The sequence below is a fragment of the Rattus norvegicus genome, chromosome 3 (assembly GCF_036323735.1).
Source record: "Rattus norvegicus strain BN/NHsdMcwi chromosome 3, GRCr8, whole genome shotgun sequence".
Classification (NCBI taxonomy): domain Eukaryota; kingdom Metazoa; phylum Chordata; class Mammalia; order Rodentia; family Muridae; genus Rattus; species Rattus norvegicus.
Genome location: NC_086021.1, coordinates 151,674,511 through 151,693,525, shown reverse-complemented (window position 1 = coordinate 151,693,525; position 19,015 = coordinate 151,674,511). Strand labels below are relative to the sequence as shown.

Here is a 19,015-nt window from a genome sequence, read left to right as displayed (position 1 = left end):
AATTTTCTGTTACTGTAACACAACACCTGAAAGTGGGCAATTTATGAAGAACAGAGGTTTGTTTCAGCTTCTGGCTTTGTTTTTGTTGTGTTTGCTTTGACCCGTAAACACTGAAGCCAGGGCCTTTCTCATGCTAAGCTGTCACTCCAGTTTCTTCTTCTTCTTCTTCTTTTTTTTTCTTTTCTTTTTTTTTCGGAGCTGGGGACCGAACCCAGGGCCTTGTGCTTGCTAGGCAAGCGCTCTACCACTGAGCCAAATCCCCAACCCATCACTCCAATTTCTAGTGTACAGGTTAAAGAAAAAAAAAATCTGTCATGGCTGCTTTTGAATGACAGCTCAGATTTCTTTTCTTCAGGAATGGACATTTGATAACCAAACAAACCAAGTAGATTCGTGCAAAGGCTGACACAGGAAAACGATCAGTTCCTCACAGTGTAATGACTGCTGCAGGGACTACTGGCCAAGCTTCTTCAGAAGGGACCCAAGGTCAGGTAGAGTTCACCCCCTTTTCTCTCACAAGGCTTAAGGGGACATGGTGCATCATGTGGGAAAGCCAGTCGAGAGAGCAGAAATCGAGAGAGCAGAAATGGAAGTTTGAAACTGGTCAGGAAGTGCAGCAGTCAGCCCTCTGGGCCTCCAGCTGCAGGCATAATATCTATAGGCTCTAGTATGTACGGGAGATGGATAGGGCCTGCTTTTTTGTTATGCTGGGGCTCCAGGATTACCAGGGCTGATGGGGTTACCGGAGTCATTACAACCAGCAGGAATCAACAGGACCTGACCAAATTGGTTGATAATACCAACCACTGAAGCCTCTAGGACATCCTCGCTGCCACCTTGTGCATAGCTCCTGGTTCATCACCTTCAGGCCATGTCTTTAACACTCTTGCTTCTCTGCTGAAGTCTTCCAACCGACTCTCTTCTCCCTTGGCTCATGGTTCTCGAAGCTGGGAAGTGCAAGGTCACGGTGCTGGCATCAGCTACCTCAGCAGCAGGCCTCCTGTTGCTGGACACATAGAGGAAAGCTGGAGAGCAAGTGGGCAGAAAGGCAGGAGACAGGAAAGTGGTGCCAGGCTCCAGAACCACTACTGCACCCCTGGGAGACGTGCAGTACTGTGCTCATGGGGGTCTTGTCTTGGGACACAACATCTGCTGACGAACCCTGCCTCCGAAGGCTGCCAACCGCTGGGTGAGGAGGTAGTTCTGTGGCAGAGCATCTGCCCCGCATGCACAGGGTCCTGGGTTCCATCCCAGCACTTCAAAAAGTGACGAGACAAAAACAACGAGGACGACAGAAAAATGAATCCTCTAAATGTTCCAGTGTTTGGACTTTGGAGGATACAATTGTGTCTTTGCACTCTCCCCTGGGAGAAAACGCCCTCTTTAATTATCCTCTCCAAGTCATATAGTTAGGGTCACCAAGGCCAGTCCAAGAGCATTTTAGACACAAGGGCCACTTACGGCCCTGTGGCTGGGGCGAAGACTGCTTTGTTCAGCAATGGCTGACCACAGAACAAAATAAGTAACTAGAGCGGGTCTGGATGCCGACTGGGTTTTGTTTTAGGCCAATATCTGAAAAGCCACAGCCTCCTTGGAGGAGGTCTGGGACGTGTCCTCATCACTTAGAGATCTCTTCCTCTCTCCCAGCCCTTTTCGAAGGACTTAGCTTTTCCTTCTCTCATGTCTTATAAGCACAGTCATTCTGCTGCCTGGTGTAGAAGCCCTGTGACTAAAGATGTATTGGGGCTCTGTCCCTCGATAGGTCCTCTCATGATGAAAGATGACATAAATCTAGCTATCGACGTGGAGAAAAGCAGAGAGCAAAGTAAATTTAAGATTTGAGGCTGCTGCTAAATTTGACTCTGCCCTTTGAAACAGTCCAGTCAGCGAATCTGGAGTGGGAGGCCAGGCTCTCCTCTGAGCTGCTGATAAGAGTCCAGGCAAGGCCTTATCTTTGTACCCAGAGAAAGTTTCAAGATGACCCTCCCAATTGCCAACAATCTCATCTTTCATTTTGAGATTCTAAGGTTCATTCACACCCCCTCACCAATCCCCGCCTTTTATAACCAGGCTTCTAGGTTGTGTCAGAAGTTTTAGTAGCTGATGAATGAGATGCTGGGTTCCTTTGAGTTCCCATGTAGCTAATGGGAAATAGATGGGATAAAAAGAAGGCTTAACAGAAAAAAGCTTAGGGTAGGGATAGTATCTGGGGTTATGGGCAAGGTCAAAGAAATCAACAAAATACAGCCAAGTCCCAGGGAAGAGTACCCGTGGGAAGCCATTATTATTTTTCAGCCTAGAGGTGCACGAGAGGAGCCTGGAAGGTATGTTCGCAGCATAGGGAACAGACAGAGTCCTCTTGGTCTGTCAGTGACCCCACATGCCAATCTGTACAGGGGGCAAGAAAGGCAGACGGTGCGACCTGGGAGGACATATGTGCATGTGTGCGTGTGTTTGCACATGCACGTGTGCGTGTGTGTGTATGTGTGTGTGTGTACATGCACATTAGTAATATGCCTTCTGAAGCCAGAACGGGGCTTCGGATTCCCTGGAGCTGGAGTTATATGCATCTGTGAGTTTCCTCATGTGGATGCTAGGAATGAAATACTGGTCCTCCGCATGGGCACAGTCTTAACCATGGTCCTAGGCACTGACCCTTCTCTCCAGTCTGACATCTAGGGTTTGTCATGGAGAAGGGTGGAGGGCAGAACTCTATGGATCCTCAGCTGGCAGACGGCCTTTGAACTGAGGAGCATTATTGTCTGCCCCACCTTCCTGAAGCTATAGTCTAGAAGGAACAACCCAATTGGCAGTTCTGTCAGGATGGGGGAGAGCTGAAGCCTGAGTGAAAAGAGTGATAGCTTATAAGGGCCTGAGTGAATAACAAAGAAGACCCCTTGAGGTCTGTCTGCATACGTTAATATGTATAAGTGGTTGAATGGAAGGTCAGAAGGTTAAAACAGGTAGGTCTCTGAGTTTTGTTTTTTTGAGACAGGGTTTCTCTATGTAGCTCTGTCTGTCCTGGAACTCACTCTGTAGCCTAGGCTGGTAGAAAACTCAGATATCCACCTACCTCTGCCTCCCATGTACAGGGACCAAAGGTGTGCACCACTAGACCCTGCCAAACTGGAAATTTCACCAGAAAGTTTAGGGGCTGGGGAGACAGCTCAGCAAGTAAGGACATTTGCTGCCAAGACTGAAGACTTGAGTTCTGTCCCTGGAACTCATGTGGTGAAAGGAGAGAACTGACTCCCACAGATTGTTCTCTGACTGTCCCCCACATGCTATGGCGTGTGTGTGTGTGTGTGTGTGTGTGTGTGTGTGTGTGTGCACGTGCGCACCCCACAGCACAGAGAGACAGAGAGACACCCAGAGAGAAACTAAAAACTAAATCTAAATTTTCTTTGGGAGTTTAAGCGGGAGAGTTGGAGATTAGAGCTTAAGGTATAGTCTCCACACATCCCTTCCTGTACTCCTGGGTGGGACTTGAAACAGCTGATGAGACTGGCAGCTTAGGATACCATTCTTTCCAATCTCAGCCAAATCTAGGCAGACGATCAACCTTGGATATGTTCCTCTGTGGAATATTTTAGTCAGTCTCATCTGATACCATGGGAAAGTAGTGCTAGTCAAAACAAACAAACAAACAAACAAACAAACAAACATCAGACAAACACCAGACAAACAAACAACCCTCACTCTATAGAGTTCGCCAAACAATGGCCACCTCAAATGTACGCTTAAGCTTGTTTTCTTATTTTTGCTTTTGTAACAGGATGCCATGTCTGGCTGGCTGGTTTTGACCCCATTCCTCCTGTATAGCCAAGACTGCCTTGAACTCCCTTTCTCTTTGTTGTGAGTGTTTGCAGGGGTGAGGCAGGAGAGCTGACTGTGTGTTTAAATGTGAGTGTGCCTGTCTATCAGAAATGCCTTCCCAGGTGTCTGTGCTCAGTTCTGGGGCATCCATCTCCTAAGTGATGCAAAGCGGGCTTGAAATATTCTCTTTAAATTTTTTTAAAAAGATTTATTTATTTATTATACACAAGTACGCTGTAGCTGTCTTCAGATACATTACAAGAGGGCATCAGATCTCATTACAGATGGTTGTGAGCCACCAGGTGGTTGCTGGGATTTGAACTCACGACTTCTGGAAGATTAGTCAGTGCTCTTAACCACTGAGCCATCTCTCCAGCCCTTAATTTTTTAAAATTACATTTCTGTTTATTTATTTTATATATGTGGTGTGTGTGTGTGTGTGTGTGTGTGTGTGTGTGTGTGTGTGTGTGTGTGTGTGCGTGTGTGTATCACAGTACAGGTATGAAAGTCAGAGGATAACCTTTGTGGGAGGGTTTTTTCCTTTTACCTGTGGATTCTGGGTTCTGGGGCTAGAACTCAGGTCATCAGGCAAGCACCTTTGCCTGCTTACAATGAACCAAACAAGACTTAAAAAAAAAAAGATAGGGTCTCATTCTGTAGCTCTGGCTGGCCTGAGACTTGCCCTCTAGACCAGACTGACTTTGAGCTCAGAGAGATCTGCCTGCCTACCACAGCCTCTGATTTAAGGCATGACCATCATATCCAGTCTAAAATATCTGCTTAAAAGTTTTTCCTTTTTTATTTTTAATTTAGGTGTGGGTGTTTTGTCTGTGTATGCTGCCCGTGGAATCCAGAAGGAAGTGTGGGATCCTCTGGGACTGGAGTTACAGATGGTTGCGAGCCACCATGTAGATTCTGGGAACTGAATGTGGTCCTCTGCAAGGGCATCAAGTGCTTTTAACTGCTGAGCCATCAAGGTTACATCTTAAAGAGATGCACCGAGCGGATCTCTGGTTACCAGAGGGAGACTGATGTCCACAGAAGCATTAGCTGTGAAAGAGGCTTCTGTACACTCAGCCAGGATGGTGGGCCTCCAGGGACAATGACACATTTCAACATCCTAGAGGTCTACTACTCAGCCCTACTGAGAAGGGCTACTTCTCATTCACAGCCAGAGTGAGGATGACTTGGTGTGAACATCAGTGACATCCTAAGGATGTGTCCCATCGTCTTAGGTGCGAGAAACGTTAAGACTTGGTATTCCTTCAGATCCCCGCATGATGAAGCCCTAAGGCCGACGTCAGCACTGCTCAGAGCTCTCAGTGACAGTGTGGTTGCTGAAACCACATCTGGGGCATCAGTGGATAATTTCTTGCATCTTTAATTGTTATTAAGAAGTATTTGCTTTAAAGTTACTTAGGGATGTGGCCCCTGGTCAATTTATTCTGCTCCAGTGGATGTGTCCTCCTCACCCACGTTAATATAAGCAGCACTAACCAAACTCAATAGGTTGTTTGTTTAAAAAAGAAGGAGAAGGAAGAGGGGAGGGGAGGAGAGGAGGAGGAGATGAGAAGGGGAGGGGGTGGGGAGCAGGAGAGGAGGAAAGAGAGCTGGAGAGATGACTCAGCAGTTAAGAGCACTTGTAATCCTTACAGAGGACCTAGGTTCAGTTCCCAGCACCCACATGATGGTTCACAACCACCCATAACTCCAATTCCAGGGGATCTGATACCCTTCCTAATTTCCATGGGCATGAGATATGTTCATGGTACACATACATACATACATACATACATACATACATACGTATGTACTGGCAAACACCCATCACGTAAAATAAATACAAATTTTAAAAAGAAAGAAGTCTTAAGTTGGGAGGGAGTCTCGGGAGGGACCTGGGAGGAGTTGGAGGAGGTGTGAGGGTTACATAAAATCAAAATACATTATATACGTGTATGAAATTCTCAAATACTATATCTGTCTAGATGTATAAATATACAATCTATTTGCTATCATTCCAATTTTCCTGAAGTTCTTGGGCTCTGAGGCTGTAAGTTTTTCTTTTGTTACAATGTCAAACTTACAGAAAACCTGAGGGAAGAAGTGAGGGGCATCCTCTAGACCCCTGACCAAACCCATCAGTTCGTTACATTTCGGTTGACTTGCTTTGTTACTCTATGAGTCTATTTGTATGTGTATAACTACATTCCTACCTCTCTATTCCTAACCCAGAATTCCTAACAACAGTTTTCGCATGTCCTAAATACAATGATCAAGATGAGGAATTCGCTAGTCCACATTCCACATTCAATTGTTGCAGTAATGCTCTCTCCAGTATTTCTTGTTTTCGGCATCGCTCATTCCGAGAAGTCAACTGTCCGCACATAAATTTAGGTCATCTTATCCTTCGTTTGGTCAAAGAGAATAGGAGGCTTAGCACCTTATTGCCTTTGGAGTGCTTGACTATCAAGTCTCGCCAGAGGCTTCTCGAAGCTTCCAGAAGCCTCTCGGGGTCCACTGTATATGTACAATTGGAGTGTGTTGTCACCCTTCGCATTAACTTTCCGCTACTGGGACACTGAGCATGCGCTGCAGTAATTGTTTAGCGATGGGGCCCGGTTGGACCGTGGGCTACATTAACAGGGATCCCAGAGCCAAGAGTCTTCTAGTCTTTCCAGGCTTTCCCCAGAAAGGCTTCGAGCACTGCAACGGGGCATATGCCTGCTGCCCTCTGGTGGCAGACGTCTATACGTCATGGGAAAGGATGAGAGCAAGCGTCACAGGCCAGGCAGCTAAACATCAGACCTGTCCTTCTGGCCTCGACCATCTGACATGGAGGCGCTACAGCGCCTCTCTGGGTTTCAGACGGTTGTCTTCTTCCCCTGTGTGCCTGTGTTCTCCTCCCATAAGGACGCCAGCCATGTAAAGGCACACCCTATTTGCAACAGTTCTTCCTAACTGCCTTTTTAAAGGTCCCGTCTCCAAGTGAAATCACATTCTTAATGGGTCAGGAGTTAAACATGTGAGGTGTGTGGTGTTGTGAGTGGTCCAGAGGAGGTACAATTTTAGCCCATAGCAAGCAAGAAGAACGTATGAGAATTTTTTTTTAAAGATTAAATCAGTCATTAAATAAACAAAACAAAAAACCTTGGTTAATAAACATTTTTAAAGTGTTCAATATCATTAGCCAGCAGAGAAATGCAAATTAAAACTGCTTTGAGATGCCACCCCGTTGAAGGCCCAATGGTATTAATTACCAAGGAATCAAATTTAGATGTTAAGGAGCACCATCCCTCTCTATTTGTCAATGCGATGTTTCTCACTTGGGATTTCCAGGGTGCTTTCTCATGATTATATTAAAGGCATACCTGAGTTATACAGGCCAGAATACAAGCAGGAAAGAGGGTGCTTCCTGTAATTATTCTGGGATAGCGAATGTGAGTTGCAAAGGAGAAGTGTGCTGACCTCACTGTATCTGCGATCGGTCGTTTCCTTTTTTTTATCTCCATACTGAGGTTGGTTAAGTCACTTACTAAAGTGGTGAGTCCAGAATTTAACCTTGTGTCTTTTTGATTCTAATAACACTCATTTTTTAAACCTGTACCCAAAACTAGTTTCTTTTACTTTTATGGGAATGGTTGTTTTTTTTTTTTTTTTTTTTCTGCATGTATGACTAATGTGATGGTGTTGGGGCCCCTGGAACTGGAGTTATATAGGCAGTTGTGAGTTGCCATGTGGGTGCTGGGAATTAAACCTGAGATTTTTGAAGCATAGCCAGTGAGTGCTGTTAATCACTGAGCCATCTCTCCAGCCCCCAAACTAGTAGCATTTAATTCTTTTTAGTGAAACTGTCCTATGGCCTGTGGAAATTCTCTCCTAACATGTCTCTAGACCCAAGCAATTCATTCATGATTGCTTTATCACATACGTGTACATAGATGATGATGATGATGGTGATGATGAAGCTCTGTTCCTTCTGTCTGCTTACCAGCGTGCAGTCTTTGGGTTGTTGGTGTGTAGAACCAGCTCTCGTCCCTTCAGTGAACTTAGAAGTGCACTTGGAGTTTAATGGGACCAAGTAATTTGCTTTGGCCCCATTCAGTGCTATCGTCTGGAATGTTCAAAGCCAGCCATTCTTTCTCTAAGATGAGCATCAGTACTCTAAAAACAGTAGGCTACTTCATTAAGTACACAGGGCAAAGGTCATAGCTAACTTCAGACAGATGCGTCTCAGGAGAACTAAGCAGACCTTTGTCGTTTATGCCCCTAACACTGGGATATTGTCATCACGGCATAAAACAGCTTACATGCCAATGTACACTATTGTTCTAGTCTGCTGACTAAAAGCAACTCGGGAGGAAGATTGCAGTTCGTAACGTGTCTTACTTCTTGCCGGGAGGGACATCACCTTTCTCAATTATTAATCGAGTAGATGGATACATCACCACATCTGGCTTCTTAGTAGACCGTCTGAGAAAAACAATGCTTTCTTTCTCCTTCGGTATATTTCTGGGACATTATTTCTTTTCCAATGGGATTATTCTGTGGGATAGACGAAATTGGTATTGATTCTTTAGTGTGCTGGGATAATACACCCAAATCCTTGTCGTGGTCGAGTGAGTCACTCCACCCCACTTCATCCATCTGTACGTATGTATGCCCTTCTATGTGTGCACATACGAGGGCCAGAGCTCAACTCCAGGTGTCTTCCTCTCTTACCCTATTCCTCTTTGAGGCAGGGTCTCACATTGAACTTACGGTTCATTCACTGGTTCAGTAAGCTGGCTAGCTGGAGATCCTAGATCTGTTTGTTTGTACCCCAGCTCCACTCCAGCATTGAGGTTACATAGACTTGTGACACCAAATTCTCCTTCTACACGGGTTGGGGGGGTGGGACTTCAGGTGCTCGGGCTTAGCAGTGAGCACTTTATTTACTGAGTCATCTCCCCAGACTCCCATGTAACTTCCCAGGCCTGTGACCCTGTAATTTGACTGAGCCACAGGATGTGAGTGGACTTGCTGCAGAGGGAAACCTGGATGAACCTGTTTGGCAGGGCTTCTGACATTGCTAATTCAGAAGGACAAGAGCTATGGCGCTGTCTCAGCTGATCAAAGACTTGCAGCTAGAAGAACCATTCAGCCAGGCTGGGGACCCAGAGAGCAGTGATAAATACTTGTCATTGCTTGACACTTAGTTTGGGGGTGATTTGTTCTGTAGCAACAACTGATTAACACATGATGTCAAAGGCCATGGGTGATTTATCGTACCCGTTACATGTGGGTTTTGCTCTCTGGGAGGCTGGAAATCAATTCACCATGCTACCAGCAGTGTGTGGGAAACCTTCAACAACGCTCACATGGCCTCCTCCACTTAGTCATGAAAACCTAAATGTCTTAGGAGAGGAAGGGAGGAGGGAAAGGAGAGAGAGAGAGAGAGAGAGAGAGAGAGAGAGAGAGAGAGAGAGAGAGAGAGAGAAACTGACCATACCACCACACATACAGATTGTATATTGCTTTGTTCCAAACTGAATCCTTTATTATACAGGCTTCTTGGAGTGATAATAAACTAAACAAAGATCTCTATTTTTAATAAAACTTTAAATTTGTAGCATGAGCAACATGTGCATGTGCAATCCATATGGTTGGTCATATAAGGTATTCCTAATCCTTCATTGAGAAGAGACCAGTCCTTTTGATAATGGGTTTTAAAAATTGTGTGTGATATACGTACACTACTAAGTGTGTAGTTATAGAAATGTGAACATGTGTGCACATATATGCTGTGGTCAGAGGAGAGCATTTAGTGTCTTCTCACTGCCTTCTGCCTCACTGTCTTGACAAAGGGTCTCTCACTGAACTGAAGGCTTGCTATTTCTCCATCACTGTGTCTTCCTCTCCACTGCTGGAGTTATTGGCATGCTTAGACATGCCCAGCTTTTCGTGGGCGCTGAGGATTTGAACTCAGGTCCTCGTGATTTTATGGCCGGCATGCTTACCTGCTGAGTTACCTCCCCAGCCCTTGGTAATGATAAATACTTTAATATGACAAATATTTATATCTAGGAATATTCTCATCAAATAGTTCACTATTTTCAACATTAATTTACTTTTGAGTTTTTCAAAGCCTCTCACATTGATTGTATGTATGTATGTATGTATGTCAAAGCTTGTTTTCAACTCTAACTGCTATTTCCATAATAAAAGTTAAAATGGGGCATAACGAGAACATTTACGTGAGAACTGGATACCCTGTAAAGATTTCTGTTAGGTTCAAAGCACCTAACCACGTGTCTTTGGTGTAAGAGCCAGGGTGATGGCTCAGTTTCACCAGTCTTCCTAAGTCACTGTACATGTTATACACACAAACAATCTCAACACTTACACGATGGACCATTTTATCTGCATGCACAGTTAGGAAGCCCTACCCGTGACAGCCTCAGCAATATGTTATAATTGCAATGCCTTTAAAAACCCGAAATCAACAACAAACAAAACCGGTGTTAAGTTCCACAGTGAAAGCCAGAAGGGACAGGAGAAAGTGTCAGACCCTCTGTTGCAGGACTTTAGCAAGCTGGCCTTGGGTGGCCTACACAGCGCTCAGGAGAACCAGTCAAAAGAGCATCATGCGTCTCTTGTCCCCCTGACCCTCCACGCAGTCACACAGCAACAGGCCTCCACAATGGCGGAACAAAGAAGTCCTCCGCCTGATGCCCCTTCTGCCCGGGAGCTGTATGGACGGCTAATCCCGCACACAAAGCAGCCGTGGCTCCCCATTGTTGGGCGCCCGCCCCGAGAGCACGTCTGCTGACCCGCTCTGGAACGTCCCAGCGCGGCCCGCCGGGTTATTTAGCAGGCGCGGAGCAGGCCGCAGCCTTCCGGGAGCCATGTACCGCCGCAGCTACGTCTTCCAGGCCCGCCAGGAGCGCTACGAGCGCGCCCAGCCCGCGGGCCCTACCGCCCAACCCGGAGGAACCGCGCCCGGCCTGGCGGCGCTGCAGGCACTGGGCGAGCGCGTGGCCGCCCAGGTCCAGCGGGCCCGCGCGCTCCAGCAGCGCCACGCCGGCCTGAGGCGGCAGCTCGACGCCTTCCAGCGCCTGGGCGAGCAGCCCGGGCCCGAGGAGGCGCTTGCCCGCCACGTCGAGGCCAATCTGCAGCGCGCCCGGGACCTGGCAGCCGAGCACGCGCGGCTGGAGAGGCAGGAGGCCGAGGCGCAGCGCGCGCTCGACGAGTTCCGCAGCAAGTAAGAAGCGCGGCCAGGGAAACTGAGGCCCCGCGTGTGACCGGGGCTGGAGACGTGGGGCAAGTGCAGACTGTCTTAAAGACGCCCAACTTTGGGGCTGGGGATTTAGCTCAGTGGTAGAGCGCTTACCTAGGAAGCGTAAGGCCCTGGGTTCGGTCCCCAGGTCCGAAAAAAAAAAAGAACCAAAAAAAAAAAAAAAAAAAAAAAAAAAAAAAAAAAAAAAAAAAAAAGACGCCCAACTTTAAGTTCGATAGCACTTTCCGGTTCCCGCTTCATTTACTTTTCCTGTTTTGGGGTGTTAGGTAGGACATGCAACACAATGTGCTGGTTCTAAATGAGCAGTTCGAGTTTTCCGGTGCTCAACTTGAGCCAACACTCAAATAAGCAAGGTGGTTTGCACCATCCCAGAGCTGCAGCGTCCCAGTTCCCACTGCGTCTCGGTTCTATAATTTCAGAATATGCGCTCTCACATGACGGAGCTCTTTGACTCCATATTTTTTTTCAGTTTAATTTTTATACAGGTATATATTGTACCTGTACATTCCTTTCTGGACCCCTTACTTTCCCTTTTCTCATCTCTCCTCCCTTCCACTTATCTCCCTTTTCCCCTATACAATTTCTTTTCTTTCAATATGTGTGTGTGTGTGCGCGCCTGTGTATGATTTTATATAACTATATACAATCTAGGAACTACAAGTGAGAGAAAACACATATTTGCTTTCCGAAACTTGCTTAATTGACTTTAATGTTAATCCCCAGTTGCATCCATTTTCCTGAGAACAACATAATTTTCTTCTTTATGACTGTAAAAATTCACACACACACACACACACGCACACACACCCTCATCCATCTGTGTCTCACATTTTCTTTGTCCATTCCTCTGTTGTTGGATACCTCTGTTGGTTTCGTTACTTAGCTTTTGTGAAAAGAGAAAAGAGCTTCGGTAATCATTGGTGTAGTACCGTGGTTTTGAGAAATCCTAATGTCATATAACCTTCACAGCCAAATCCTACCGGATCGTTTACAGAGAGGCTGAGGCTCAGAAGGGATCTGGGGAAGATCACTCATGGAATGAATGCCTGTGCTGACGTGGCATCCAAATCCACACGTGACAAGTCTAATTGTCTTTGTGGTGGTGTGGGTGACATCTGGGAATTACATTTGAACCAGTGACTGTATGTATTTCAAAGCTTGTTTATCAAGTCCAACTGCTATTTCCATAATAGAAGTTAAAATGAAGCATTTTGAGGATATTTACTGGAGAGCTGGATAGTTTATTAAACCCATCAATCTTTCTGTTCCTGGTTTTGAGCCATGGGAACCAGTTTGCAAGAAGGGATCTGAGCCTCCCTCTCTCGTGGGAATAAAGCCTTGCAAGAGCCTGGCGGGGGTGAGGGGCAGGGCTTGACTAGAGGCTTGTCCTGGCTGTGCACTTTGCCCAAAACAGAGTCTTGGAAAATCCATCACTGGATTCCTGTGGAGTGCGGCTCAGGGATAGGCTGTCCTTTAGTTGAAGCTGGTGTGACAGCAGGACAGGGAAGTCACACAGCGGCACTCTAGCCTTGCCTTTGTACTGTAGCTAAGCATGGCCTTAGGGTCCCCTCCCCTGCCCCCCAATCCAGACTGTGGCTGTTCTGGAACTCACTCTGTAGACCAGGCTAGCTTTGGACTCACGGAGATTTGCCCGCCTCTGCCTCTGGAGTGCTGGGATTAAAGGCTTGCACCACCCCTGCCCAGCATGACATTGGATTTTTGATCCTCCTGTCTCTACCTGCCTAGTGCTGGGATTACAGATGTGTTTGAAACTTGGTGTTGTGATCAAGTCTAGGGCTTTGTGCATTCTGGGCAAACTTTCTACCAACTGAGATGTACCCTTAGCTTCTCCCTCTGGAGTTTGTAGACTATGGAATGCCACACTAAACTGCTTATTCCATTTGCAAAGATGGATGGGTCAGTTGCCCTCCTTCTTTTGGTGGTGGTGGTAAAGTGCAACTAATGTGAAAATACCATCATAATAATTTGGCATGTACTGTCAGGTAGTGTTGAAAATGCTCACAGTATCATGCAGCTCAGATTCCCGAGGCACCCGATGGACTGCCAGGTTGTCCTGGGTCCCCAGATGGCTGTGATCGGTTGTGATTTGGATGAACATGACTCCCATGAGAACTCGCTGGGGAACAACTATGTTGAGATTTCCTGGTTGTTAAGGTTTGATCTTTTGACATGTATTGTAATGATAACTACTGACCCCCAAGGCCTGGTTGCTCCCAGGAATGAGAGGAAACCACATACACAGTATGACCTTGCTTCTTGATTTAAAACTACTGGTTAAATAAAGTTGCCGGCAGTCAATAGTTGGGCATTTGAAAAATTCAAGGTTGCGTGAGTCTTTTATCTGGGCATTGAATAAGCAAAGGTGGGGTAGAAGTCCCTGATTGAGTTGTATGGCTACTGTGGACCAGTTCCTCACACTCTGTGGTTGAATTAATACCTCATTGACTTATTTACTACCATTTCCCCAAGGAGAAGTTTTAATACTTTGTGTTAGTGGGATTCGAAAACCTTTATAAACACACACACACACACACACACAAACACACACACACACACACTATTCCACACTTATCATCATTTATGGATACCTGGATAGACACTCAAACACACCACTCCACACTCATCCTCATTCATGGACACACACACACACACACACACACACACACACACACACTCATACACACCACTCCACACTCATCCTCATTCATGGACACACACACACACACACACTCATACACACCACTCCACACTCATCCTCATTCATGGACACACACACACACACTCATACACACCACTCCACACTCATCACACACACACACACACTCATACACACCACTCCACACTCATCCTCATTCATGGACACACACATACACACACACACACACACTCACACTCTCACATACACACACAATATTAACTTACATGCCAAGTTTGTTTTTTCCTTCTCAAGGTGAATTGGTGTGTAGCCAGAGGCAGGTGAGAGTCATTAGATAAGCGGAAATCAGGAGCCTCAAGGCCCACAGCCTGTTAGACGTGCTCTCCATCTGGAATATGGATAATTTCACAGTCACATTCTCAGTGCTTCAAAGACTAAGTAAAACAGCAAACAACCAGAGCTATAAAAACTAAGAAAAGCACCACAATACAATGATGAGTATAATCAATTATCCAAATTGCTGGAAACGAAACAATAATTTATATAAACAACTAGATAATGGAAAACAAAGTATGTTTTTTCTTTATGAACTCACTGATATGAATATGGGGATTCTTATCATTAATTTTATATAATGAAATCACTTTAATATATCTAGATGGATCTTTGTAGCGTGAAAATTACCCATGAGACTGTGCTGCCGTGCTCATCACCAAACATGTTAAGCTGCAGAGAGCCTTAGATGTTTCTAACAGGAAAAGGCCATGAGAAAATTAGATTTTTGTTAACAATGTTATTCTCAAAGATAATCACCTATTTACAAAACAAGTTCTGGCTCTATTAGAGCCACACAAAGAGGAATGACTGCAAATGACCTCTTGGTGTGAAATGTAAAACTAGTTGAGAGATGCTTAACATACAGCAAGGCGCTCAGCCCACTTGGAACGGGCATGCAGTATTGGTTGGGTTTGGTTGTCCTTCCAGCCCTTTTAAGTCTGGGAACACAGGGGTTACACACAGCACCTTCCATGGCTGTCAGTACTTGATTTTGACTCATGGGCTAAGATGAACAGGCCACAGGAAGTTGGGCGGTGTGGGTTGGGCTCCGTGTTAATTAGAATTGGTTTCTGCAGTGAGTAACAGAAGCACCAAAGTGACATGGGCCCACTCTGTGTCCATTAGGCTGGATAAAGGCCGAGATCAAGTGTTTGTAAGGATGGGTTGCACCAGGCCTCCCGATAGGAAGGTGAAGACTCGTTCCAAAAGCTAAACATGGTGTTACATGTGACACAGCACTTCTATTTCTCAGCATCCACTGGAAATACTGAAAGCTGGCTCTGTAAAAGGCTATCTGTGCACCCATGTTCATATAAGCACTATTCACAGTAGCTAAAATGCCTAAATACTGAGGTGTCAATGCCAGATGTATATCTAAGCATGTATGGTATATGCATGAAATAGACTATATGCATACATAGAATAGCATTCAACTTTAAAAAGGAAGGAAGGGGCAGCCCCGAGCCTCTGACAAAGGTCATCAGTCAGAGAAGTCCCGTAGCTTGGATAACGAATGCACATGCTAACTGCCCATGGTTCTAGCTTGCTTGACAACACACGTGGCACTGCCTGCCTGTCACCCTTCCTTACTCCCTGCTCAAGGCTCCTTGAGGTCCTCTCTCAAATCAGCTGCTTACTTGGCTTTGGAAAGATTCCAGCTAAAAGAAGTGGGAGAAAGACTCGGAGCCTCACGGTTGGGTAGTAACCACTTTAGCACTGAGCCATATCCCAGATCCCTAGCCCCTGCCCAAGGTTCTCATCCTTGCTCCTCATCCCTCCCCCAAAGGTGACAATGATGCCTTTCTTTGGTTGTGAGGATGGGTAATATAACACAGAGACATTGACATGTCGAGAATGTGAGTTAGCACATCAGTTGAGGAAATCTGTCGTTTGTGGCAGACTGAACAGGGCAGCCTTCCTGCCTCCATCCGTGTTTGGGCTCCAGTTTTGCCTCATCCTCAGAGTCTGGCTGGGAAGCAGCAGAGGTGCTCCAGGGTGGTAGACTTCTCTGTCGTTTCTATCTTCCCATTCTTGGCATTTCCTATGTGCCTGATGCTATGAAAATTATTAGGAAGCAGTGGGCAAGGAACTGCGGAATTAGCTGTTTCTTTAAGGTTAAAATTGCCTCCTTAAAGGAAAGGGCTTGGTGTTATCCGAGATTGAATTTCACACTGGTAATGTGATCTGTAACAGTGAAAGCCTAGAAGCTGCCTAACTTGCTTCTGTGTCCGATTTGCAGATACGAAAATGAGTGTGAATGTCAATTGGTGCTAAAGGAAATGCTGGAACGGCTGAACAAGGTGAGCAGACCACAGCCTTGGATTTAAGGAACTTCCTTACAGCTACTAACTTACGGTAGGAGCAGAGCAGTTGTTTCCCATAATCCACTTCCCTTTATTTTAGGATTTGTCTTGCTGCCTTTTCTTCTCTGACTTCTTAGTTTCCGTGAGTCTGTCTGTGTGAGGGAACTGACAAACGGAAGCACCTTACGATGCACTGTGCGTGGTTTCATGAGAGACACATAGACCACGAAGCTGATATGTTATGCTAGGAGTGTTAACCTGTTTTTGATAATATAATGAAATACCCAAGGATGGGAAACTTGTAACGAGGAGAGAGCTCTTTACCTCACAGTCTTGGAAGTCACTAGTACGAACACATGCCACTGGATCTGGAGAAGGGCGCCCCTGGCTCAGTTCAATTGTGGGAACATGTGAGGTGAGCTTGCGTGGCAAAATAGTAAGCCAATTGTGCATCATCAGCCGGATTGGGTTTTCTGCTGGACCTGGGCGAGTTCTGCTATGAGTAGCAGATTTCGTTGTGACAACAACAAAGCAACAACAACAGAAGGGTCGGACAGACATAGGCATGGCTGATAGCTCCAAGAGCCATTTTTTCTGGTCATGCGGAAGCTCACACATTGGGGTGGAAGGAGTCATGGGGTGCTGTTGAGGGCGCATGGGCTGCCAGTGCTCTAACTCTCCCATGCTCTTATCATCCTTCCTGCTGATAAGGCACCGAACTTACCCCGTTTTTCTGTTTTGTCAACGTGACACAGACTAGAGTCATCTGAGAGGAGGGAATGTCAGTTGAGGAAATGTCCACACCAGATTGCCTGTAGGCAAGTCTGTAGGGCATTTCTTGATGCATGATCGACACAAGAACCCCCTGGACTGGTGGTCCTGGATGGTATAAGAAAGCAGGCTGAGCAAGGCACGAGGAACAAACTAGTAAGCAGCACCCTTCCATGGCCTCTGCTTCAGTTCCGGCCTCCAAGTTCCTGCTTTGAATTCTTGCCCTGACTTTATTCAGTGACAGAGTGTGACCTGAGAGGTGTACTTCCATAAGTCCTTTCCTCTCCAGGCTGCCTGGTCACGGTGTTATCACAGCAGTACAAGTCCTAACTTAGACAAAACCCTTCCCTCCTGAGCGCAGATTAGCCTTGCAATTCTCCCCGTATATCCAGCAGTCACTTTAGACAGTAGGGGTTACTCAGGATGTTTGCCACTTCCTAGCTTTGTCTGACCTCTGTTGTCAAAGTAGAAGTAAAAAACAGAACTAAACATTTGGGAAGCCCAATTTCATTTTTATCAACATGACCTACCTCTGGTGCCCATTCTCTGTGTGAGCAGCTAAAGTGTTACTCAAACCACGACCGTGGAAGAGGGGTGCCATGGACGATTAATGAGAGGCCATCGGTTATCGTTCGGGACTGACTCAGGCTGAAGAAAGGGCATATAAGCATGCTAGATGCAACAGAAACATGACGCTAAAGATACGCTTCAGCAGGGCTGCAAGGACAAAGACTCTGGGTTGGTGGGGATGAGTGTGTGGGTGTGGGGAGTGATGCCTGTTGTACTAGAGCTGGTAGTTCCTTTATGACCACCCAGTAGCGCCCAGCCATTTTAACATCTTTAACCTGTCCCATTTTTGATTATGGATACAGTCCAAAGTTGCAAGAGGAGGGCCCATCATCTTCTTCACAGGCCAAGGTTTTCACGGACACAGATACCCAGCACCTTTCACTGAGGTAGGGATTCAGGCTTTCCAGAGTACCCTCCCGGTGCCATCACAAGGGTGTCCTTCTCTTTCCCCTTGGTGGAAAGTGAGTGACTGTAGCTTTTAAAACCTTTTGTCTTTTCTCTCGTATCACAAAGGAAACTCATATTCTCAGCAGAAAAAAAAAAAACAAAACAATATAGAAACTGATCACTAAGGAAAAGATATCCTACCATTTCCCCACCCAGAGAAACAGCCACGTGACCTTCATGCATATTGTGATGTAGAGTTTGGGCATTTGAACTGTCAGCCCTGCAAGAGTTAACCTCATGATATTGACACTGAGAGTGTAGGTGACGGCTAACATAGGGAGTTGGTGTGGTTGTCGCCTGGGCTAGGGTAAGACCCTCTTGCCAACGAGTGAGCTGTGCTGTCCAAGAGGAGGGGAGCGTGTTAGTAGGCCTGACTGCTGAGCAGCCATGAAGCTGGGGGTGACTTCCCTTACCTCTCCGAGTTTCACATTCCAAGACTGTGAAATGGGAATAATTGCAGTTCCCACCACTGCGGCGGTGGTAGAAGGTCTCCATGTCTGCTGAGGATGAGATGACTGATCAATATGCACGAGTCGCCTGCCACGCGGCACTCGCGGTCTTCGTCTGCGGTGGTGAGCAGGACATTTGATGCGACAGATGGCAGCTTGCGTTCCCCCTAACTGTGATGTGCATGACCTGCGCAGATTTCTAGCTGCTCCGTGGAGGAGTACAGCTTTTCGCGGTTGTGAATTACTTTTTGGCTTTAGATTTATGTGTTTCGTTTTATGTGTGTGGGCGTTTTGTTCTCACGTGTGTCTACGCGCCATGTCTGTGGCCTGATGCTTGAAGAGGTTAAAAGAGGGAGTTGGAGTTAGTGAACGGGAGTTATGGATAGTAAGGAGTTGCTTTGTGGGTGCTGGGCACTGAACTCAGGTCCTTGGAAAGAGCAACAAGTGTTCTTAACTGTCCAGCCATCTCCCTAGCCCCAGTTTTAATTTTTTTCTAAAAAGGTTTTATTTATGTGTATATGTGTGTGGCTGTGAGAATATGCCACGTGTCTGCTGGTGCCTGTGGAGGTCAGAAGAGGACATCCGATTCCCTGGAGATGGAGGTAGAGGTGGTTATGAACCACCTGGCCTTCCCTTGAAAGAATTATGA

General features: G+C 46.2%; 1 protein-coding gene across 2 annotated transcripts in view; it reads left to right on the top strand.

Annotated features, from left to right (window-relative positions):
- Bfsp1 (beaded filament structural protein 1) overlaps positions 1 to 19,015 on the top strand; it is a 57,566-nt gene that overhangs the window by 12,628 nt on the left and 25,923 nt on the right. The window contains 2 exon segments of one of the 2 annotated variants that reach the window (NM_031555.1): positions 10,689 to 11,056; positions 16,066 to 16,126. In NM_031555.1, the coding sequence (NP_113743.1) occupies positions 10,701 to 11,056; positions 16,066 to 16,126 (417 nt within the window). In that variant the 5' untranslated portion in view covers positions 10,689 to 10,700. 2 annotated transcript variants of the gene reach the window in all.